This window comes from Pelophylax lessonae, assembly GCF_965119305.1.
Source record: "Pelophylax lessonae genome assembly, chromosome: 3".
Classification (NCBI taxonomy): Eukaryota; Metazoa; Chordata; class Amphibia; order Anura; family Ranidae; genus Pelophylax; species Pelophylax lessonae.
This window is the reverse complement of record NC_138770.1, coordinates 511698038-511722833: the sequence shown is the minus strand read 5'-3', so window position 1 is coordinate 511722833 and position 24796 is coordinate 511698038. Positions and strand designations below refer to the sequence as shown.

Here is a 24796-nt window from a genome sequence, read left to right as displayed (position 1 = left end):
GCATAGCCAAGCTTTTAAAGTTTTACTAAACCCAAAACAGTAAAATCAGTCTGTATATGCAGTAAAGCATGCTTTTTATACTCACTGTGGAACCTAAGGAGTTAGTCCTCTGCATTGTGTAAAAAGGCTGTTTGATCCTGTCTTCTCTGATCCTCCTCTTCTTCCACAGTCCCCCATCTATCTGCTAATAGAACAGAGTCTTTGGGGCAAGCTTCACATGCTCAGTTTGGTGTGTATTGCTAGAGTTTTTTTTTTCTTTTTTGGGAGAGTGTGTGTAATCAGCACAGGGCCAATCGACACTGTCCAGACAGAGGGTCAGAGGTCCTGAAGCCTCCTAGGACAATCATGGGAGAATGAAAACTCCTCCTACAAGCTTTAACTACACACTGATAGAAGTCACAAGACTTCTATATACTGCTGACGAGAATAGATATTTAGTAGTTAATATTTACTAAAATAATTGCATTTCCTCAATTCTCCTTATCCACCATCCCCCCCCCCCCCTTCCCATTTTCCAGGACCATACTTCGGTTGCTGCACTTTATCGTACATGGTTACATTCCTGGGCACTGATTAGAACTGTTAAGTTTGTTTGCTGTTCCCTGACATTGTCTGATAAAGTTTCTAATCTCTGAATGCCTACATGGGAACATCCCATTACTACTCTATATCCCTTTTTTTGTCATGGACCATGTTATTCTTATGTGTTCATACTTTATGTACAATCACTTTACTAAATGGTTAATCTGGAAATCACATCCATGGCCTGCAACAAGAAGAAATAATGCACCAAACATTGCGGATATTTTTTGGAACCATGCTTATAACATGGTGTCTGCGTTCCAGCAGTAAGTTGGTACCATTCTACAAGTTGTATGTTTTGCAGGAGCCATCCAAAGAATATCCACAATGTTTGGTGCATTCTTTCTTCTTGTTGCAGGCCACAGAGGGGATTTCCAGAGTAACCATCTCCTTAAGGTGAAGAGTCTGAAATCTTATTGATTTCTCGATACTACTGGCCCCGTGTTTGATATCAGTGGAGATTGGTCTGGATACTCAATGCTGATTGGCCCTGTAGGGTCTATGTTCTGAGGTGAGAGGCAGAGCATGTCTGGTGGTGGGAAGATATGAGCACCTAATTATACATCATTGTGGAGTCCATGCCAACTGACTGTTGGGGTCTCTGTTTTCATCACCTATAAGGAAGGACTGTCTCCCCCCTTTTTTGTCTATCACCTTGCACCTTTCAGGATCTTTTTCACATTTATATGTGATCCACACAATATGATATACAATGTATATATCCATTACTGTGTAATGTGTAAACATAGGATTGCGCTGCACTTTATTTAATTGTTTACAGGAGGTTTTATGTGATTGCCCTTGAGTGTCCAACTGCTAGTCCGCATTTAGTTTTTAAGTTTAGAGCCGGTTCACACTACCACGACCAGAAAGTCCCCCCGTGACTTGAAGAGACTTGTTTAGAGACTTGGAAGAGACTTGGAAGAGACTTGTGCACTACTTTGAAGAGACAGGTGACTTTGTCTGTGGGGAATGCCTGGCTAATCTCTTTCTTCTTCCTGGAAAGTCTGATAACAAGTCGTGTCAATTAAGATAAGGAGGCGACTCCCATTGAAGTATATGGGACAGTCGGATCACAGGTCGCCTCAAAGTAGTACAGGACCCTTTTCTGAAGTCTGAGCGACTTCAGTAGTGCCAATTAAGATGGCACTGATTGATTAACATTGCTTTTGTTATGTCAAGCGACCTGGGGCTACACAAGTCGCCTCACAAGTCGTGCTAGTGTGAATGGGCTCTTAACGTTCAGCTCTGAATATTACTTTTTATCTATGTATTTTTGTATTCATTGAAATTGATAATTGAAATTACCATAACCAGACCATGCGTGTCAGACCCTGGTGGGTGGGGATGGAATAACTCCTGAAGAAGCGTTATGTCACGAAACATGTAGAGCTCGGACTTTGGTCCAATCAGCTTCAATCAGATCTTCCATCTCCACCCACCAGGGTCAGACACACATGGTCTGGGTATGGTAATTTCAATTAACCTGTCTTTGATTTTAATATTGATGATATGTATTTTTGTATACATTGTAAATTTTGGTATATTTAAACAATAAAATTTATGAAATTGTTTTACCGGTGCCTATAAAGTGCATCTTGCTCTAGTTTCTTCATATTCCCTTTCATAATTTTTATCACCCGTAATTGGGTGATAAGCACGTTTCAGTGCTGGGTGGACTATTTGCAGCTAACAGTTGACTGATATATATATACAGCTGCAAGAAAAAGTATGTGAACCCTTTGGAATGATATGGATTTCTGCACAAATTGGTCATAAAATGTAAACTGATCATCATCTAAGTCACAACAATAGACAATCACAGTCTGCTTAAACTAATAACACACAAAGAATGAAATGTTGCCATGTTTTTATTGAACACACCATGTAAACATTCACAGTGCAGGTGGAAAAAGTATGCGAATCCTTGGATTTAATAATTGGTTGAACCTCCTTTGGCAGCAATAACTTCAACCAAACGTTTCCTGTAGTTGCAGATGAGATGTGGACAACGGTCAGGAGTAATTCTTGACCATTCCTCTGTTTCAGTTCAGCAATATTCTTAGGATGTCTGGTGTGAATCGCTTTCTTGAGGTCATGCCACAGCATTTCAATCGGGTTGAGGTCAGGACTCTGACTGGGCCACTTCAGAAGGTGTATTTTCTTCTGTTTAAGCCATTCTGTTTTTGATTTACTTCTATGCTTTGGGTCATTGTCCTGTTGCAACACCCATCTTCTGTTGAGCTTCAGCTGGTAGACAGATGGCCTTAAGTTCTCCTGCAAAATGTCTTGATAAACTTGGGAATTCATTTTTCCCTCAATGATAGCAATCCATCCAGGCCCTGACGCAGCAAAGCAGCCCCAAACCATGATGCCCCCACCACCATACTTCACAGTTGGGATGAGGTTCTGATGTTGGTGTGCTGTGCCTCTTTTTCGCCACACATAGTGTTGTGTGTTTCTTCCAAACAACTCAACTTTGGTTTCATCTGTCTACAGAATATTTTGCCAGTACTGCTGTGGAACATCCAGGTGCTCTTGTGCAAACTGTAAACGTGCAGCAATGTTTTGTTTGAACAGCAGTGTCTTCCTCTGTGGTATCCTCCCATGAAATCCATTGTTGTTTAGTGTTTACGTATTGTAGATTCGCTAACAGGGATGTTAGCATTTGCCAGTGACTTTTGTAAGTCTTTAGCTGACACTCTAGGATTCTTCTTCACCTCATTGAGCAGTCTGCACTGTGCTCTTGCAGTCATCTTTACAGGACGGCCACTCCTAGGGAGAGTAGCAGCAGTGCTGAACTTTCTCCATTTATAGACAATTTGTCTTACCGTGGACTGATGAACAGCAAGGCTTTTGGAGATACTTTTATAACCCTTTCCAGCTTTATGCAAGTCAACAATTCTTAATAGTAGGTCTTCTGAGAGCTCTTTTGTGCGAGGCATCATTCACATCAAGCAATGCTTCTTGTGAAAAGCAAACCCAGAACTGGTGTGTGTTTTTTATAGGGCAGGGCAGCTGTAACCAACACCTCCGTTCTCATCTCATTGATTGGACTCCAGTTGGTCTCTAGTTGGCTGCCATCTCACTCCAATTAGCTCTTGGAGATGTCATTAGTCTAGGGGTTCACATACTTTTTCCACCTGCATTGTGAATGTTTACATGGTGTGTTCAATAAATACATGGCAACATTTCATTCTTTGTGTTCATTCACTATTCATCCAACTGTTCATTCGGATACTAAAATGTGCATTTACAAAATGTGGAAATCTGTTTTTATTTTTACTTTCTGGAATGGAAAATATTTTGGATTATTTTGTTTTACAGTAAGTTTGAAAATTGGCTTTGACAAATGAGACATGATGGCAATTGTTTGGATTATAAACATTATTTCCTATACTACATTACCCGATAAAAATTCTGTTTGTGAATGTGGATATGTGTCTCTGTAGCTTACTGCCTTTGCCTGAATGATGTCACATTAGTGTCTTTTTGTGCTGTCCTATAAATGTGCGTACTATAGCCAAAACATTAAAATGCAATAAATGTCTATTTAAACCTCATTTGTAGCATACTCATGTGCAATCAATGCAATCTCTTTTTTTTTTGTGAATGACAAAATAATGTAAGTTGTTATTTCCTCTCTTGTATCTGATCGCTTTGACCAGCATGACCTAAAATATTTACCAGCAGAAAACAAAAGCATTTTACTGAAAGGACTTCATATCAGGACCTTTAAACTGGACTTTTTCAGTGTAATGTCTATTGTCACATTTAATGGGCCACATTTATTAACCACTTCTGGACCGGAAGGATTTACCTCCTTATTGACCAGGCCATTTTTTAAGATATGGCACTGCGTTACTTTAACTGACAGTTGCGCGGTCCTGCGATGCTGTACCCAAATAAAATTGATCTCCTTTTTTTTCCCACAAATATAGCTTTATTTTAGTGGTATTTTATCACCTCTGTGATTTTTATTTTTTGTGCTATAAACAAAAAAGAGCGACAATTCTGGAAAAAAAAAAATAAAAAAAAAAAAAACTATTTTTTTTTACTTTCTGCTGTAAAACATTCCCAATTCCCACAGCCTGTGGTTCTATGACCAGCTTAAGTCTCCACTAGAGTAATTTCCACCTCACTTCCTGCATTGAAAACTAAACAATGGGTATGCAAGAGTTGGCAGTGGTTTTAACCTTTTTTTTTTTTTTTTTACCTTTTTTTAAACGACAACCTGTACAGTAAAGACTTGTATTTTACAGTATTCAGATCATTGAATGATGAATTTTGATTGGTCACCGTGCTTTGCTATTTGTCCAGTTAATAAAGCTGTATTTATATGTTGGATTAGTACATAATACAGTATATTATTGCAGTTTTTGTTGATAAGTTACTTTGCCATGTTGTATATGAGATCGCAGGGATAAAAATTTAAAAGGAAAAAGTTGGACCAGCAGAGCACAGCTTTATATTTGTAGTTTGTACTCAATACACTTGTCAAGGTCTAATGGCTTGTCTGGTTTTGCTATTATTTAAAATAGGGGTATATTTACTTACTTATATTTAGCACCGGACTAGTTCCTATACGCAATCTTCATATACAGTATATCTGATGCAGACAAATAACTACAAGAAAACAACAAGAGAAGGGCGCACCGACCTTGTGCATTACCACTTAAAAGTTTATTAAAATCAAAGAAGGGTAGCGTACAATATACTCACAAACGTAGCATATGAACAAGCATATAGGAAATGGGCACCACTCGCTTCCAGGACACTTCTCTATTGCTGGATAGCGTGATGGCGTCCTCAGAACCTGATGTGGCTTATGCGTTTCGAGGGAGGACCCTCTTCCTCAGAGCCAAAAACATCAGGTTTTGAGGACGCCATCATGCTATCCAGCAGTAGAGAAGTGTCCTGGAAGCGAGCTGTGCCCATTTCCTATATGCTTGTTCAGATGCTACGTTTGTGAGTATATTGTACACGACCCTTCTTTGATTTTAATAAACTTTTAAGTGGTAATGCACAAGGTTGGTGCGCCCTTCTCTTGTTGTTTTCTTGTAGTGCCTTTTGGATACCCTTGGTCCTGAGGGGGGCAGCATGACCACTTCATTTGTGTCATAAAACCGCCTAGAAGATTCACCTTCCCGCATACCATTTAAGCGCAGGAGAGAAATTGTTGTTTTTTGGAAATCATTGCACACAAATAACTGCCTGATCTGGTGTGCCTGCTGTAAAAGTGGTACATTACTGCATGAGGCTCTGGATAACAAACTATGGAAGTGGCCTTTTTAAAGTTAGTTACCTTTACTGCACACACCTAATGATATTTATGCTGTGAACAAGCATTTAAAGGGCTATACTGTTTCTAATGGTAGGATCACATTTAGCATAGCACTTGTGGGCAAATGACAAAGTGTTGCCCGTCATAGTTGGAAATAACTACTCCAGGAACTTCAATGCAGTAGTGTATGGATTACTGTAAGCTCAATTAATCACTACATTATAGAGCTCTGTTTTTCTAACTCATGCTAAAACAAAATTTCTTACATTTGCTTGGCTTACTTCATCAGTTAGGTATGTGCCGTTATCACATCCTTCTTATGATGTTTATCAGTGTAATGATTCTCCTGGATCTTTAGCTGAAGGTGATGTCTGTGTGTCTCTTTCCTACCGTCAATGTATTGTTAAAGTCTGAGTGGCTTGCTTCATCCTTTTTGCCCCCAAATTGTACCCCAAATAAAATCATGCAAATACTTAATGACAAACAAATGCTGGAACTCAAGTTTTACACTATTACATTAAATATGTTATAAGAGAAAAATATTGTTATTATTTTTGGAGGGCAGATTTATACAGGGTGGAGTTTTACCCCACAGACACTCAAGAGTACAGCTAATGTCTTTTGGGACTTCTGGTGTCATCTGTCAAGGCTGTAGGGGTCTGGTATCATCCGACAAGGCTGTAGGGGTCTGGTATCATCCGTCAAGGCTGTAGGGGTCTGGTATCATCCGTCAAGGCTGTAGGGGTCTGGTATCATCTGACAAGGGTGTAGGGGTCTGGTATCATCCATCAAGGCTGTAGGGGTCGAAGTCTGATTTTGTTTAGTGAAGTGTTATTGACAGAAATGGCCAGGTTAGGTCAGGGCAGGAATTATATTTTGTCATAGAGGTAGTCTACTTGCCAGTGCTAACCCTAGACTGTGCTTGCTTCTGTCAAACCAGCTGCTAGTAATGCTTGTGCTGTAATTACTTTGGAATAAACATTAAAAGGTCCAGTTCAATTCTAGTCTATTCAAATGGTTTTCTTTTTTTAAATCAGATACTTTTTTTTATTGAGAACATATTTAAGTTAAACAACAAAAGAAATACATATCATACATGTCCACTAAACATTTAAAATTGCGTAGACAACTCACCAAAAAAAAAAAAAAAAATAGAAAAAAAAAAAAAAATTACATATAGACTATGCAGCTTCCTAATTATACTATCATTGTATCTTACAATCTTTCAACATTTCAGCTTATATATGTTTTCAAGCCCTGCTGAAAGGGGTACCTTCCCCGAAGAGTTGAAGCTGTTATAGCTGCAAAGGGTGGGCCAACTCGATATTGAACCCTGTGGACTAAGACTAGGATGCCATTAAAGTTCATGTGTGTGTGTAAAGGCAGGCGTCCCAATACTTTTGACAATATAGTGTATCTTGACAGGTGAGAAAACAGTGCACAGCGAGCTCAGATGAACGTATACTGTAAATCACATAGGGGTTGATATACTAAAACTGTACAGTACAAAGTCTGGGGTAGCTGTGCATAGAAACCAATCAGCTTCCAGGCTTTGTTGTCAAAGCTTAATTGAAGAAGCTGGAGTTAGAAGCAGATTGGCACCCGATTTTGCACTCTCCCGGGGTGGTAAGTAAACCTCAATATGTTTGTATTACTGTACCGCAAAATAGATTCTAACAGACACGCTGCAAACCTTCTTGTGAAATTGAAAGTTGTCCAGCAGTTATGCTGACCATTTGACCTCAATAATGTCAGTTGCTGAAATGAAATTGAACTTTTTCTGGGAACTGGCGAGTGGATATGTTGGAGACTTTATACTGATTCATGCCCCACATACATTCCAATGACCTGAAGCTATGAAAAGTTTAAGTAGGGTGAAGCCTGGGTGATTTTCACTTTCCGATCTATTCTTTCAAAGCAAGGTGCTTATCCTGTAGCATTTCTAGCACAGCAGAAAGTTGCAGATATGTGGGCTGACTGTACAGAGGGAGATTGTTTTTACCACCCTGCACTTCAGCTTGATCCGCAGTTTGGCACTCTGCCGCATCCTTGCTTACCTCAACGCGTATAGTTAAGCTTAGGTTAGCTTTGATTGTCATTTTTCTTTTTGTCTTTAAATGTTCTCTAAGTGAACATTTCGAAGCAAGAGAGAGCAATATGTGAAAAATGCAACGTTTCTAATACCCAGGAATTACGCAGTTTACATATATTAAATGCTGAAATTTGCCAGCAATGCTTTGATGTCACCATTAGATTAGCCCACTGCCTGGAAATGTGTCTAAAGAGTGGTAGATTGATGGAACTAGTATTTAGCAGAGTAGTAGAAGTTAAGTCAGATGGGGATTTCATGCTCCACTTCAAAGAAGAGAAAATAAATCTGATATGGAAATTTCATTGACACAGTGAATAGCACAATTATTTAGCCATGTGGTATTTATCAGTTTCACTTTTTTTGTCAGGCGTTGTGACAGATTTATTTTACAGAATTTTAAGAGTATTTGGTATTCATGGTATGAGGAAATGTATTTTTATTCATGTATACATTGCCTTACTATTTATAAGAAAAATGTTGTTTTTTATTTTTTTTTTATTTTACAAGTTTGAGAATACATTTTACCACATTTAAAGTGGAATTCCAGCTTAATTCTAACTACTCTTATAACTGCCTCCCCTAACACCTATGCTTTTTGACCTTTTTTCAGTCTGCTCTGGCAGGCTGTGTTTGCCAGTGGCAGCTGCAGGGGAGAAAATATTCCACAGCCTGAAGCAGTGACACCACCCATAGTCTTCAATAGCCCATCCGTTGACACTCTCTCCTCTCCCCTGCAGCTACACTGACTGACATAGGGGAGCGTGATCATGTGACTGAACTGGAGCAGCCTGAAAATAGGTAAGTATACAGATCTTTATTAGGTAGGTTAATAAGCATAGGTGTTAGGAGGGGGGAAAGGTCAGTTTTTAGAGTAGTTAGGGTTATTGTGACTGAACTGGAGCAGCCTGAAACAGGTATATATACAAATCTTTCTTAGGTAGGTTAGTAAGCATAGGTGTTAGGAGGGGGGAAGGGTCAGTTTTTAGAGTAGTTAGGGTTATTGTGGAAGATCAGTCAAAATCTAACTAAGGCTAAACCTACTCCCCCCACCCCTATTCTAAGCCTATTGTATCTAACCTTAAGGCTAAACCTGCTCCCCCCACCCCTATTCTAAGCCTATTGTATCTAACCCTAAGGCTAAACCTACTCCCCCCCACCCCCATTCTAAGCCTATTGTATCTAACCCTAAGGCTAAACCTACTCCCCCCACCCCCATTCTAAGCCTATTGTATCTAACCCTAAGGCTAAACCTACTCCCCCCACCCCCATTCTAAGCCTATTTTATCTAACCCTGTAAAGAAAAGATCTGTATACTTACCTATTCTGAAGCCGCTCCAGGGCATGGCTGGATTGCTTGGTAAAAATAAAGAGAAAAAGGCCTAAAAGAAGAAAATATATGCAGCCACCCTATCTGAGTATTGGTAAGCTGTAATATATATAACATTTTTGGTTTTTAGATATGCTTTTAAATGTGCCAAATCTGACCTCCCTAGGTGGCAATAACAAGCATTGCTACAGTAACAATATTAGATTCTATTTTTTTGGAAACTTTTAATTAGCTAGATCTGATCTGCCAAATATAACATTGGCAGAGTATCACTGTGGGTGTCAGTGCTCCAGCGGTGTATTGGAGGATGGGCACATGAGATCACAACATATTGTTAAAGAGATGTCTGCCAATTCATTAACAATCTTACAATAAGTTACAGTAATGCTTTATCTGGACAAGAAAATTCAGTGTTTTGTATGAATTTTCAATACTATGTACAGGGGTAAAAAAATAAAATCCTTATAATTATTTATATTTCTTTTTAGTAAGGTACAAATTAAATATATTTGAAAATGTTATATCTCCCACTTACAGTTAGCAGATGGTACACTTTTTGGTACTTTTATTTAACCACTGCTGCTGAGTCATTTACTATTATGCTCTGAATAGCCACTATAAACTGATATGCTACTATTCAGGTCAATTTACAAAAACACCAACAGATTCTGGGCAAAGAGAAATAGTAATGAGACCAGCAGAGATGGCCAACAAGTGGAAGCACAGACAAGCCATGTGAACGACTGACTTTGAAAGTACACACTTTCTAATTTGTGTGTAAGGCACCCACCATGGGGTGGGCTGATGATAAACAGAAAGGACACACAATTAGCTCCTGAACTGCGGGTGACATATAGATAGTAGCACTAATTGCTTTGTCACATTGAACATAGTGTTTCGATCCATATGTATTGTTCTGGTTTCTGGACATGTTTATTGGCAGCTTGAAATAGATTTTTGATTACTGTTGGGATTGAATGCATCTTTCCTGGAATCAGAGTTCTGAAAGAAACACATGGGGACAGGACATTAGCTTTAATACATATAGGTTGGGGTACAGTGTGTATGTGTGATTGTGTGTGCTTTTTGGAAGTGGTGCAAAGGGTGTGTACCGTATTGTTCTACTTTCAATGTAAGGGGACAAATGGTGTATGCAATATTTTATTGGTTATAATTACATTGTTATGAATACAATAAACCTTCGTGGGGGCTATAAGTGGTACCCCAGTAATCACTTTTTGTTTATGTAATTAGTACAGAGCCATATAGATTTTCTTTTGGACAAAGACCATAGAAAAAGTAAGCATGTTCTCATAGCCTTACTTAGTAGAAAGCCTAGTATGTTTGGCAGAGGCTGTGTCACTGACATACTGACATACACACCCTAGAGTAAATGTTTGCTCTATTGTAAGTAAAAAACAAAATATATAAAAAATGTTGGTTCACAAATGTGCTTACATTTGAAGAAAAACATATAATTTGACAACATGTACTCTATCTCTATATACTGACATAGAAATATGTAATATGCAGTTCAATGTATACTACTGCTGAAATCTTCAAGAAACGTAATATACCCTAAATGCTTTCTAACTTCAAAGAAAAACTTTGCTATCAGTTATGTTACATCGAACCGCAATTATTATAAACTAACTAGAGAACTCTAACAACATTTCAATAAATGGGGCAGCTGACTGATTTTCAACAGATAAATAGCATTTTAACGATGCGCTCTCTGAAAGCATGAAAATACATAATCATATCTCCTTTTTTTTTTGGCATGAGCTGAAAAACATTATTGGTCTCTAAACTGTACTGATAGCTAAACATTAGTTTGTCTATCAGTGCTGCAGCTGTTGAGTCATGTCAAACAAATCTGCATGATGTCATTTTGAAGTTTTTCTAAATTGCGCTGGACATTTAGTTGAAAGTAATCCATTTGTGCATTTAAAACCAAAATCTGGAAATTAACATTTAGCATACAGGATCAAGCAGACGTACAAATAAATTGCACACGTTTAGTAAAACTATATTTAAAAAAAATAGAAGTAATTGCCAATAACAGCCAATTTTTTTTTTTTTTTTTTTAACAGAAAGGGATAATAACCAATTTTTAACTTTCATCCACACTAGCAAAGTGACAGCTGGGATCTTAGTGGTTTATCTATAAAACTCCATTTTTTCTTCTATGTTTCATTAGTATTTGCATTGGTCCATATAAAACATAACGCAAAATGTGTTTTCCAAAACAATTGCGTTTGCCTATCAAAGAAGGAGGTCACAGCATTGACTCGTTGTCAACAGAGCAATGTTTGTTAAATTGTTTTATGGTGTATAGCCAGCATTAGTGTTTATTTATTTATTGTACTTCGATATCTTGAGCCAAGGTCAGTGCCAAAACAACCTGAACTTAGGATTTTTGCTGTGGCTTCACTGTACTTAGAGTAAATTTGCTTACCTAATAATGTTCATCCTAATATTTGAATTATTTTATTTCATGTCCATGACATCGTCAGTTTTATACACAAAATTGTAATATTAGTTCTTCGTAAAATGTGCCAGTCTGCGTTTGCTGATACAGTAAATTAGCAAAACAGAACACTTTTATTACTTTAGTGTCCTGTAGGTTTATATACTAACGTGTCTGTCTATTGTTTTTCAGGATATTCAAGCAGAAATCGATGCCCATAATGACATTTTCAAAAGCATTGATGGCAACAGGCAGAAGATGGTGAAGGCTTTGGGAAATTCAGATGAAGCAGCATTACTTCAGCATAGACTAGATGATATGAATCAGCGCTGGAATGATTTGAAGGCCAAGTCAGCCAACATCAGGTAAATACAGTAGTATCCTTCATTGAAAGCATTTCTAAACCTGAAAACAACGATAGAATGTTATACAGCTTATCAACCTTAAATGTGGAGCCTGCAATGACTTCACTTTTTTCAGGTTTTTCTTTCTTTATTTTCACCTGTTATTCTTGCGAATAACACATTTCCTGTTCTGGAATGGCTACGCTCTCTCCTCCCTGAAATCTATGAGGAGCTACAGTTGTAACTATGCTGATTTGGACTACAAGTCTTCAGACTGTCCTCATTTCTGTTGTATAGAAAGGCTTTATTTTGTAGTTCACATAAAGTAGCTAGGGAAACTGAAAACATTGTTTTATATATTAGTTTAGTGCCCTGGAACTTACAAAGACACTGGAATTATGGCTATATAAAGATTTATTTTTTTTCTTGGCTAATGGGTACTTAGGTTTAAAAAGAAAAATGAATGCATCCACCATATCTAGGTTCTGGTAAGCAGGAACATATTACATTTTTAAAAACACTGCTTTGTAATCACTTGCAGTCTAGGCAAAGAGGACATGATAATTGGCTACTTGTGCATTGTGCTTGTTTGATATCATTAGAGACTACAGAGAGCCAATTGTTTTCAACCACACAGGCCTTGTAGTGGACCTTGATGCAGAAAATAAAGCTTGTTGTGGAGGGAATTCCGCGCAAGTGGATGTGATGTATTGGTTGGCTGCAGCCTACCCCAAAATATAGTAAAACTATATCAAGGTAATAAGGAATTGGTAGGGTAAGTTGGCGCTGCCAATAATTAGATAAAATGTGCAGGAGAGCAGTATATCTTACATGAACTAGGTAAATATAGATAGTAAAAAGTAGTAGTGTATCTTAAAAGTGCCAATGGTATAGGTAGTGGTCCTTATAAACACATGTGAACCGGCACTAAAAGTTGTGTTGCACATGCTTCTCGGCCTTTTGGCTAAGATCAAGTGTAGTATCCGTTCTTATCAGTTGGTATGGGCCTTAGCTAGTACCAGTATGACCGAAACCCGGAGCGCTCAGAGTATTGAGGTATGGGGAGTAGGTCATCTGGGAAAGCATGTGGGGCCCGCCGCCTTCTGATTTGAATGGGTTGAACTGTCCTAACCAGTTTGAAGGGAGCAGGAAAGCCGGTCTGGAGGGTGAGCCCGGTGGAACTGCTCCTGGATGTAATGGGCTGAGGAACAGGATGGCGAGGGGAGGGTTTTCTCTCCTGGGTTTTGATCTGGCTGGCTAACGGGCCTGTCCCCAGGGGAGGTGAGCTCTCTCTAAGCTGTCCAGGTTCTGATGTCTGCTGGTGGGGATAGGCTACACTCGGTCTGGCTGGGGGCTGAGATAGAAAAAGCCCGTAGTGTAAGTGCCCCTGGGGTGGCAGCCCAGGGGTGCCTTAAATTTCTCACTGGTGAGGGGCAGCTCGCTGTGAGTTTTTTCGGCACCTTGGTCACCTGCCTCTTGGGACAGGCCTTTTGGCTTGCACCAGAGGAATTTTTTATTCCGGCTGGAAGGCCTGCCTTGGTTCCTCACATGGCACCATTGCACTTTCCCCACTTCCCCTTCCCCACTTCTTTGTTTGTCTGTCTTTTTCTTTGGAGTTTGTCACCTGCACTGTCACCTTTGTTTTCTTATTTGCACCACATGAGGGCGTGGGTCCTCGGGCCCAGCCTTAAGTCTTGGGAGGGGGTGGATATGGCCTTTTGGCTTAGTCCGCCCTCTCTCATGGGGTCTCCCTTCGGGGGAGCTCCACTTAGTACTTGGGGAGGGCTGTTCCGGCAGTCCCCCTGAAGAACGGGGTCAGTTTGGTTTCGGCCGACTGACCACAAGTACCTTAAATCCCTGTCAGGAGTCTTGCGCCCCGGGGGATCGAGGTTTCGAGTCCTACCTCTTCGGAGGGAAGACCATACGTTTTCGCACACCCTGTGCTTTTTTGTGTTCTCACTTTGTGTGTGTGCACTTTTTTATGCACCGGGTGGAGTCTTTTGAGTGTGTTCCACACGCTACGGGCTTTAAAAAAAAAAAAAAAATCCATACCTCCACCACTCTGGGATAGAGATTGATACGCATTTATTTTTTGATTTTGATATATCACCTGGCACTTTTTTATCACGATATATTGCATCAATAATTTTCACTTGGATATCCATACTTGCCATTTTACACTAGCACTGCCACCTAGTGTCTATATTATTTATTACACCAGTCACTTTAATTTTTTAAATTTAATTTTATCTATTTATTCAAGATTCACATTTTTCACCAATTGAATCATTTTTATTATATTTATTGCTTTTAGGCACTGTTCACAGTTTACCAATTTACGTTTTTTATCTTATTTATCGAACAGTAATTATTTATTAGTGTCAAATGTTTACTAATTATTGCTTATGACATGAATGTGGCCTAAATACCAGAACCATTATGTGTTTATAAGGACCATTACCTATACCATTGGCACTTTTAAGATACACTACTACTTTTTACTATCTATATTTACCTAGTTCATGTAAGATATACTGCTCTCCTGCACATTTTATCTAATTATTGGCAGCGCCAACTTACCCTACCAATTCCTTATTAGAAATTAAAACTTGCTTGCTCCTGTTTCCTTTTTCCTCACCTAGGTGACATTAACATAGCCCTCAGCCCACCTGCCCTGCCAGCAGCTTCCTGGGATACATGTCACATCCCAGGAGACTTCAGGACTATTTCCCTACAATCCATTGAATCTAGGCATGCACAGTGACACTTCATCCAGGGGGCTGGCTAAGTGATCAAGAAATGATCGCTGGTTCCCAAATCGAGGATGGTGGCACAGGAAAGAAAATAGCTGAGAGGACTGTGGATACAAGGAAGACAGCACTAGGCCTCATGCATTTTTGCATTTTTTTTAAAAGTCAGTGGCTACAAGCAGCATCATAATGCAAGCAGTGGAGAGCGTTATTGGTTTTACTGCCATGCTGACTAATGAGAATATCTTATTTTCATAGGGACCAGGTAACTGAAGAAGGAAAGCTCAACAAATATCCCCATTAGTGAGGATGGTCACATGGCAATTATAGTGACTAGCAGGGACGGTAATAGACTAGCATAGGACCAGCTAAGTGCGTCAGGGACCAAGGGAGTGGGGAGGCTTTTCAAAGTTCACTTTTTCATGTTTTATAAAAAGGAGAACTTACACTCAAATTGATACCTGTGGAGCTTTCTTGAATTTTAGGCAAAGGATTTAATTGAACTCTAAACTCTTGTCCAAGTTGCTATTAAGCCCCATGTCCTATAACGTAACTATAAAATTTTATATCTTCAGTGAGAAGTAGTGAAGGACAATTGTGTAAGACACACCTAAAATGCACTGCCCAAAAACTGCACCTCACTTGAAACACAGTGGTGTGAAATGGCTATAACTCAGGGACATAAGCTTTGAGATAAGACCTGTTAGTTTGCACCAATCTGCACCAAATAAGATTTGTAGTAAGGACTAACATTTTTAAAGGCTGGGGGTTATAAATAAGACCTGTAAAATGAAATATCGTTTGTGTTATAGGCTAGATCCAATATCCCTCTTATTTTTTTTTTTAAAGCTTTTAACACCTTTGTCCATTTACTCCTTCAAAATAAATGACACTTGGATCATAACACGTGTGATTACCGAGTCTGAGTTTGCTTGATTTGGCAGTCTGGAGTGCTAAGAGATGGTTAAAAAGAATGCAGTAACTTACATAATACAAATTGAAATTCCTGTTCCCAGACAGAAATAGCAACAGATATGGCCTTTCAGCTTGGTTATATCCTCTTTAATGGATCAATATTTATAATTTTTTCATTCATAAAGTGAGAAGCTTTTAAAGCCTAAAAAATCCATGTGTTCAAAGGCTGTCTTGACACCTTTCAATCTGAGAGGTAAAGTGCTGAGAGCAGTTTTGAATGTGTGATAAAATGTACTTTATAACGTTCACCTAGACGTTATCATTAACCAGTGTCCATTATTACATAGTGATGCACAAATAATGGAAAGAGTAGCCGTTACTGCTCATTATCCCCAGTCAGATATTTATAAATGGACATGAATGTACTTTTTTTCATAATGTATAGATTGTGTTATTCCAGATGGTGTACCATTACTGCCATTCAATGCATTTTTATCCTCTGCTAGCAGTTTTTGAAAACTAAATAGGTTATGACTTTCTGTAGCTTTAATGCTATTTAGTGTAGGAATGTATCTTTTTTAATTGCCATCAATGTGTTACACAGAATCTTTTACTGGTCTTTATGCTTTAGAACAGTATTGGTTTAGTTTAGCTTGTGTGCATTTAATTTTTGTGTCCCTGGAAATGATAGGGGCAGCTACCAGCCCCACTGCTTGCAGCCTCTAAAAGATTGACAGGCTGAAAAATGCTGTGGCTGGAGGCTGTTCTGAGTGGTACTCATGTTTAGGGCCTGCTATCTGGACATAGATCTCTGAACGCAAACAGCGCTAAACTTCAAGGAGAAGAATGGCCAAAGTTTTTGTGGCTATACTTCTCCTGCGAGTCACAGGAGTGCAGTTAGTTCTTCACACCTGTGACCCATTTTCAACCGACAGCAAACTAAAGCCCGCTGTCAGCAGATGTCGCAGAGCCAGTCCAGGCTCCGAGAAGATCCCGACCATATGGTCGGGATTTGACCAGAAGCCTGGACTGGAAGGTGGCAAGCTGCTGAGAGTCTAAGCCAGCCGTTTCCGACCCCCTCCACAACCCAGCACTCCACTGAGCGCTGGAGGGTCAGAGCAGAGAGCTGGTGATTCACAGTCACTGGTTCTCTGCAGGCTGAGGGGCGAGAGCTGAGCGATCAGCGGCATTTGATCGTTCGATTATTTGTCCTAAAGGCGACAGTGAACAGCTGCAGCTGGGAATGGTGCTGCAGCCATCTAGGTGAGTATGATTTTTTTCTTTTTTTTCAATTTCTCTTTTAAGTAACACTCAGTACAGCATTCAGCTCCATCCAGACCTATCATATTTAGGCCTGTCATAAGCTCTGACAGTCTGCACTCAGCTGAGCTAGACAGTGCACCAGTGCCTAACAGATGCACAAAAATGCAGGGATTAAACACATGTAAGCTAAATGGCCAGTGTGCCCTAAAAGAACGTTATACCTCCGTGTAAATGTTAGCGTGCATTGGACTTCAGAAAATAAAAATTTCCCTTGTAAAAAACTATAAAGTGTATAGTTATCTAAATAACACAAAAGGAAAAATGATCATGCTAAATAAATTCAAATTGTACCTTTTCTTATATGATCCTGAGATCAGTTTACTGAACTAAGATAGCTTTACAAAATGATCAATTGTCCTTGTTTCTCCCATGCAACATTTTCTGAAAGAGAAACTGCAGAAACAGAGTTCAATGAAACTTGGTGCACAGGTGTAAACTAGAGTTTCTACTTTTGTTTGCTTGGTAACCAGTTGTGGGTTGTAGCTGGACATCCTACTTCACCCTTTGTAACACATTTGAAGATATTTACATGACCAGCAGATATTTACGGTGTTAGCCAATTCATGCAAAGCAGTCTAGTTCCTCCATGGTTGGAAGTTACAGTAGTAGAATGTTTGACTTTATGAAATTCAGCATTAAACATGTTTATGTGAGGCCTTTCCATTTCACCATTTGCTAGCTTTGAGATATGAAAATAAACTAAACTATGTGTATGCCGCTTGTACCCATTGAAGTACAGAAGTTAACTTCTTTGGACTACCTTTTCTATTCTTGAGTCCTCCAGACAGACTGTGATATTATAGCTCTTTAGTTTAGGTCACTGTAACGGTCTTTGAATTTTACAAGCCAGACTTTTCCAGACCTCCAAGACTGGTGGTCATTGTAAACCTGTTTCAAGCTGCGAAGACCTGTATAATGTTTGACCTTTGATATGTGTCACTGCAGAACCCATTTGGAGGCAAGTGCTGATAAATGGAATCGCTTGCTAAAATCCTTGGAAGAACTGATTGGTTGGTTAGATGTCAGAAATGAAGAGCTAAAAAAGCAAATGCCTGTTGGTGGAGATGTTCCCACAGTACAACAACAGTATGACTTCTGCAAGGTAAGTGTCAGAAGCTTGGCTTCACATACCCACTGAGGCTGATTTACTAAAGAAGTAATTGGCAAAGTGAATTTAGGAAAGTGTTTTATTTTAAATACCCAGCCATATCCTAGCAAAATCCAATTTCTTTTTTTTTTTTTTTTTTTTTATTTCTTGAAATATATTTTTTTAATACCTATGCACTATGTATGTAAATATCCTGATGGTTAAAAAATATGTTGCAAGCATGTTTCCTATGCTTATAGGGGATTAGACTGCTTAGCAGTTAAAATGCATTGTGTAATGGCTAATTCATTGCCTATGCAGATGCAGGATGTTGACAGGCTTTAGTGCCTACTGTAGCATGTTATGCTAGCTGGAGACTAGAAGCAGGCAAATGATGACTTCTGAAGCCATGGTATGTTCTCAAGGAACTGGGACCCATACAGGTTTGCCACCCATAAAATGGTAACGCCACCTAAAAACACTGCATAAACATTAGGAAGTTGCAGTAATAATTTTATGTTTCACGGCTTTTTACTTAGGTAATAGTGCATGTTTCCTTCAATCCTTTTTATTGGTAAACATTTGAAGATCAATGTAGTCACACTTTTGTGCAAGGCAAAACCTGATTTCTTTTTCATACAGTACAGGCTCCTTTAGGTCTTGACCACAAGTTATATGCAGCCACCTTCAGGTGAGGACACTGGTAAACATAGTTTTTAGGACCGCCTATATACTGTAACACTTCCCACTACCATCAGTTCTCAATTTTTTGCTAGTGTACTTAGGTGATGGACATCCTCTCTCTACTAAGAGCGGGTTTGTGGCTTATGATTCTAATTAGAATAGAAGATTGAAGGCTTTGCCCAATTCTTCACATGGAGATGTCCTTTCTCCACGTAGCTACATCAACACCACTGAGGCAATAGAGCTGCAACTTCCAGACTTGTCACTCCTCTACAGTGCCTAAAAGAACTGTTCCCAGACTTTGCCACATGTTAGAAGGGCATGTAACGTTGCCTCAAGGCTAGATTAAGTAGGAATAAAGGGAGGTTGGACTGGTGTTTGTTATATAAAGGATACTTTAAATACATTATCCACAATTTTTTTGCAAGACTAAATACAAAATACTCTTTTTATTAATGACAACATTTTAATGTTATACCATAAAGCAAAAGTGGTGGAGATTTGTCAAGAGAATAAGCCACTTTGTAACCTTCAGTCATTTTATCTGTTGAAAAATATTCCAGTGTCAGTCTGTTAGAACTTGATATTATCAAATACAGTAAGGGTTAGGAAAGTGTCTGAAGAACGATCCCCTTTCTTACTAGACATATTCCTTTTATATTTCTTTTATTGTGGATCACACAATTGTTTGGTATCCCATAAATAAATCCGTTTTTCTTTGTTCCACCAGAATAAAAAAAACTGACCCAATTCCCCCATCCACACATTGGAAGTGGATGAGGAAATCCTCAGTGCTGAGCTATTGTATTGTGACAGAAGGGAGGCTTCCCCGCTGTCAGAATACACTGATCAGTGTCGCAGGCTTCAGCCTACAGAGCTGATAGAGTGGGGAAAATCCGACAGGGCAGTTGTACAGAAGTTGACTGGTAGATCAACTTCTGTACAATCTCCCCACTCGGTATTTGCCCGGTCCTGTTATACTAGCTGATTTTTGATCCATGTATAGCTTGCTTTTACCAGTCCTTAGAACATTTGTTTTATTTAGACACCCAATTGGAATGTGGGGAATGTTTGTTTTTGAACCAACCAGGTATTTAACATAAGTGAGTTTTTTTAAAAACACCCTCTAAAAAATGAGCAATAATGAGTTGCAGTTTTTAACATTATTTAATAATATTCAGAGAAGTTTGTGGTCATGGTCTCACACCTATATGAAACAGAATTAAAATATCTTATTAAAACAGATTTTCATTAGGCATTGTGTGCAGACCTCTGTATACCCTTTGCTTTTTGAGAATTGCTCCCCTTTGGCAAAGGGTAAAGGTAATTTGTAGTATTTCCTCAGCATCAAGTAAAGAACTGCTATAAATTGATTTTTGTCGAAAGTCTGTGTTTGTATTCCAGACATAGACTTGCAAAGTTGAAAGAACCACAAGCAAAAGCAATGTGAATTTGATGAGGGCTAGTGAAATTTTATTCTGAAGGGTTAACCAAATTTTGATTAAGCCTGTTCTGCTTTTTGTCTCGGGCATTACAAATCTCATTATACAGTGTGCTACTTTGCAAACAACAAATGCAAACTCCGGGCAAAAAGTACTGAGCGGACATATTATAGTTTTATTAATTTCAGACTTTTTTGTAGTAATTTAACAAGGTTATTCATCATGGTATTAAATGAAAGTGGAATGGGATGGGATTATCTATTAAAAGCACACAGCTCAGCCTTTCTAAGAGGTTTTTTTTTTTTGCCGTTCTGCCTGTGAAAGTAGTGTTTGCTCTGATGGTGTATATACTTTAAAGAGATATATACGGAGTTTCATTAACTTTTTTTTTAGTCCACTGGACTATTTTCTGTAACTTTTTGGTGAACATTCTTAAAGAAGAAGTAAACCCTGCCCGATTTTTTTTTTGAACCCTGCAAAGTAAATCCATAATGTGCTAGTATACATAGCATACTAGCACATAATGAAATACTTACCTTAGAACGAAGCCCTGCACCACGCGCTGTCAGTTCTGACAGACACTTCCATCTTCACCCGGTCTTCCTTCTGGGTTTGCGTCCTCCGCATGCGCACGGGAGTCTCGGACCGTGGCATGGAGCTCTGAAGGGACGGCGCGGGTATACCGTCCCCTCAGAGTGCATGAAGTGCGAATATCTGCTAAACCGTAAAGGTTTAGCAGATATTCATAGTAGCTGCAGGTAAGCCTTATTATAGGCTTGCCTATTGCATGCTCCCACCAGCGCTTGCTACACAATTATAATATAGGTAATATTGACCGTGATTAGATTTATATCCTTAAATACATAACAATAAATAATAATCTTATACCCAGTGATTACACATATAAAATGCATCATATATTATACATATGTGCCAATGCACAGTGTCCATAAAAAAGTGATTTATATAGTTCAGAAAAAGTAAAAATGGAAAGACCAGCCACCATAACTTCTTCCCTGTGGGTGTTGAAAAGTATAAAATAAAGCACCCCATGCTATCAGAGGAATGAATGAATTGCCAACTCACCAGATGCAGTTAATCTTATTTGCTATATAGCAATAAGGTCAAATCACGCTTGTAAGATCACCTTGAATAGGAAAGGAAAACTCAGACCGATCCTGCTGCTTCTTGGATAGATTGCTCTGGACCCATGCCAATTATGCAAAAAAAATAAAAAGGAGATTGGGCTCCACATAGTGCGTTATTTTAGTAACTTTATTGCTCAAATCACGGGCTGAAGATAATGATACAGGCACAAAAAATGGTAGTGAATACCCGCTCGTATGCTCAGACGGTTCCCCGCTAGTCTGCCGGAAGCAATGAGGTTCTCTGTGGAGCGCAGCGAATGATGGCGTGCGTTCCAACCTCGTCGAGTAGCATCACCACATGCGTTACAAACTTACACGTTTCGTTGTCAGAAGTGACGTCTTCAGAGATTGCCTCTGTTCATAATACATTTATTGTTCAATATGGTTTATTAATTTAAATTGCATCGTGTAGCAAGCCATGGTGGGAGCATGCAATAGGCAGGCTTTTTGTATTATTATAGGCTTACCTGTAGGTACAAACCTGTTTACACCCTCTTTAAAGCAGAAGTCTAGTCAAGCAGCTTTACACTTTTTTAAAGACTTATACAGTATACTGTATATACTGTTTTATCATCTAAAGGATTTTTTTAATCCTGTTCATCCAGTCTTGTGATTTACACACATCTGCAACACTGCACAGCCAGGTGGGTTGCAAATGTTTTTCCTTTATCAGTAGTTGAAAATCCAATGTCAGCTTCAGCTTGTCTATAAAACAATAAACCTGACACATCTCCTCTGTTCATTTAGCAGAGAGATGATAGAGCAATCAATAAAACTGAACTGGAGATAAGAAAGTGACATTCATAGCTGTACAATGTAACAGAGATTTGTAAATTATAAGATTGGAAGTTCAGAATTACAAATCTGCTAAGAGAAAATGTGTTAGTGGAATTCCACGTTAAGAGCCCATTCACACCTGTTTGTCTTGGTGTGATGTGTTAACATCACACATTAGGATTGATTTACTAAAGGTAAATAAACTGCATTTTTGAATGTGCAGTTGCCCCAGAGCTAAATAAATTAGGCAAAGCTTCACTTTACAAAGAACAACCAATCATATGCAAGGAAAATAAAAAACAGCATTTTTGCTTGCACATGCTTGGATGATGGAAGCCAGCAGAACTCTCCCTCATTTACTAAGTTCTGGAGCAACTGCACTTGCAGAGAGCAACTGCACTTTCTAAAGTGCTTAGCAGATTGACTTTAGTAAATCAACCCCTTTCTATCAAGGCAATTTATTAGTACTGAGTAGGCTGTAAATACAAAATATTGAACAACAATAAGTACCTGCAGTATACCGGCAGTTTTTTCTGATGCAGCACCTAACAGCTAATGACTGGTGCTTTGGGTACCATTCAAAATGTAATGTTCCTTACCACAATGAACAGTGTGAATAGGCCCTAAGAAAGAAATACACGATCAAGTGTGGGAAGGTGAGTACAGTGTGCAAATTGAAATGTCCTATTTCTTCAAGTCCACTGATTTACTGTTTGATTGTGCCTACCTTGATTGTATTAAGATGTACTCAGGATCAATCTGTTGAACATATTGTGATCAGCAGTCTGCTTGTCTGTGGCCTTATCTGTGTTCCATGTATTGACAGCCTATGGCCTTCATTATCTGATTTACAGTATATACATATACATATACATATATCTGATTTACAGTATATACATATATATATATATATATATATATATATATATATATAAATATAAAGGCCTAATGTCATGCACTGAAAAATAAATTAATAAATGCCACTAAAATCACTAAATCACGGTTGATTTACTAATGTAATAGAGGCTATGTGTGGCAAAGTGAATGTTCATCTTGAAAATGAGATGTTAGTAAATAAGGTGAACCCCTGCTCACTTTGAACCACAATCATGTGCACGGGAATTAAAAATGTTTTTTTTGCAAGCACATGATTAGTTTATTGGAAAGCACGGCTTGACCTTATTTACTACGTTTAGTGACTACTCATTTTGCAAAATGAAATGTAACATTGAAAATGTTTTGTTATGTCTGTCTACTAAGTGTGACCCTAACAGAAATTAAGAGCATTTCTGTTATCTGTGTATCCCAGGGAGGTTTATCAGCTCTTCCTGCACTTCTTTTGGGCTACAAAACACTTTATCACTATGCTGTGAAGGTGAGCAAAAGGGGAGAAATTCTGTAGTTTAGCAAAAGACAATTTGGCAGGGCTGACACAGTTTCTTCATACAGTATTTCGGTCCAGAAGGGCACTGTGTTGTCAGCCTAATAGGACATTTGGAGCCAAGTTTGTTTCTGCTAAGATCAAAGGGTATTTTTATGTACTTACAGGGATAAAACAAGGAGAATTGTACATGAATTGCAGAGATGTTCACCAAATCTTTTTTTTTTTTTTGCCCTGACGCACAAGGTTGAATTCACTGGACATTATAGTATGTCATTTTTCAACTTAACCAGTTACTCTACAACACAAAAATGTGTCTTCACCTTTCCTTTGTCTTTAAATGCATTGACAGTCGGATTGTTTGGTTGGTTCTCTGGATGAATGTTACATCTTGCTTTTTCAGACTTTCTCTTTTGTACTTGTGTTTAACATTTCCAGATGCAGCTTAAATCACAAGTTCAACGTTCTCGCGTGTCGCTTGAACAGTAAAGCTGTTTTATGTCTGCAGAGGCAATTCCCTGATTGTACATAACTGATCCACCAGTGCCTGAGTTGTATTCATCTTGTTTTATGTGGGGGAGATGATTTTTTTATTAAACACCCTGTAAATGAGCTACAGATTTTGTGCGAGCACACAGTCCTTAAATTATGCCTTAGCTGAGCATTTTAAATTAGCACTGTGAGTTATCTATGCTGACAAACATTATCAGAAATAATACTTCCAGTACTCATCATATCCATCATTTTTTTTTAAATGTTATAGTTGCAGTGACATGTTCCATTTAAACCATTGTGCACACGTATGTGTGTTGTGCTCATTTGTCTAATATGCATACTAGAAGAACAGTTACTAATATTATTAATAATGGTATTGTACACTATAGGGAATTCAATCAAAGCCTCATTTTAGAATTTCAAGTATGTGTTTCAGGCTAGTGGGGGGTTATCTGACAAACATGTAAAAATATTATTTATATATTTTATTTGTATATTTATTTATTAAAGGCATTTTATATAGTGCCGCTAATTTATGCTGAACTTTTTCATACTTGTACATTTGGATCAGTCCCTGCCCTCAAGGATTATACAGCCTAAGGTCCCTATCGGACATCTATACATACACTTATACTGGAGCAACTTTAGGCATAAGCCAGCTAACCTAACCAAATGGTCTTTTGGAGTGCAGGGAA

The 24796-nt window shown here is 38.6% G+C and overlaps 1 protein-coding gene across 9 annotated transcripts in view; it reads left to right on the top strand.

The window, feature by feature from the left end:
* UTRN (utrophin) overlaps window positions 1-24796 on the top strand; it is a gene marked incomplete at its 3' end in the record, with an annotated part of 1040500 nt that overhangs the window by 707211 nt on the left and 308493 nt on the right. For all 9 annotated transcript variants that reach the window (XM_082249947.1, XM_082249941.1, XM_082249943.1 and 6 more), the window contains 2 exons: window positions 11948-12120; window positions 18033-18189. In XM_082249947.1, coding sequence (XP_082106073.1) covers window positions 11948-12120; window positions 18033-18189 — 330 coding nt within the window. The remainder of the gene's footprint in view (window positions 1-11947; window positions 12121-18032; window positions 18190-24796) is intronic.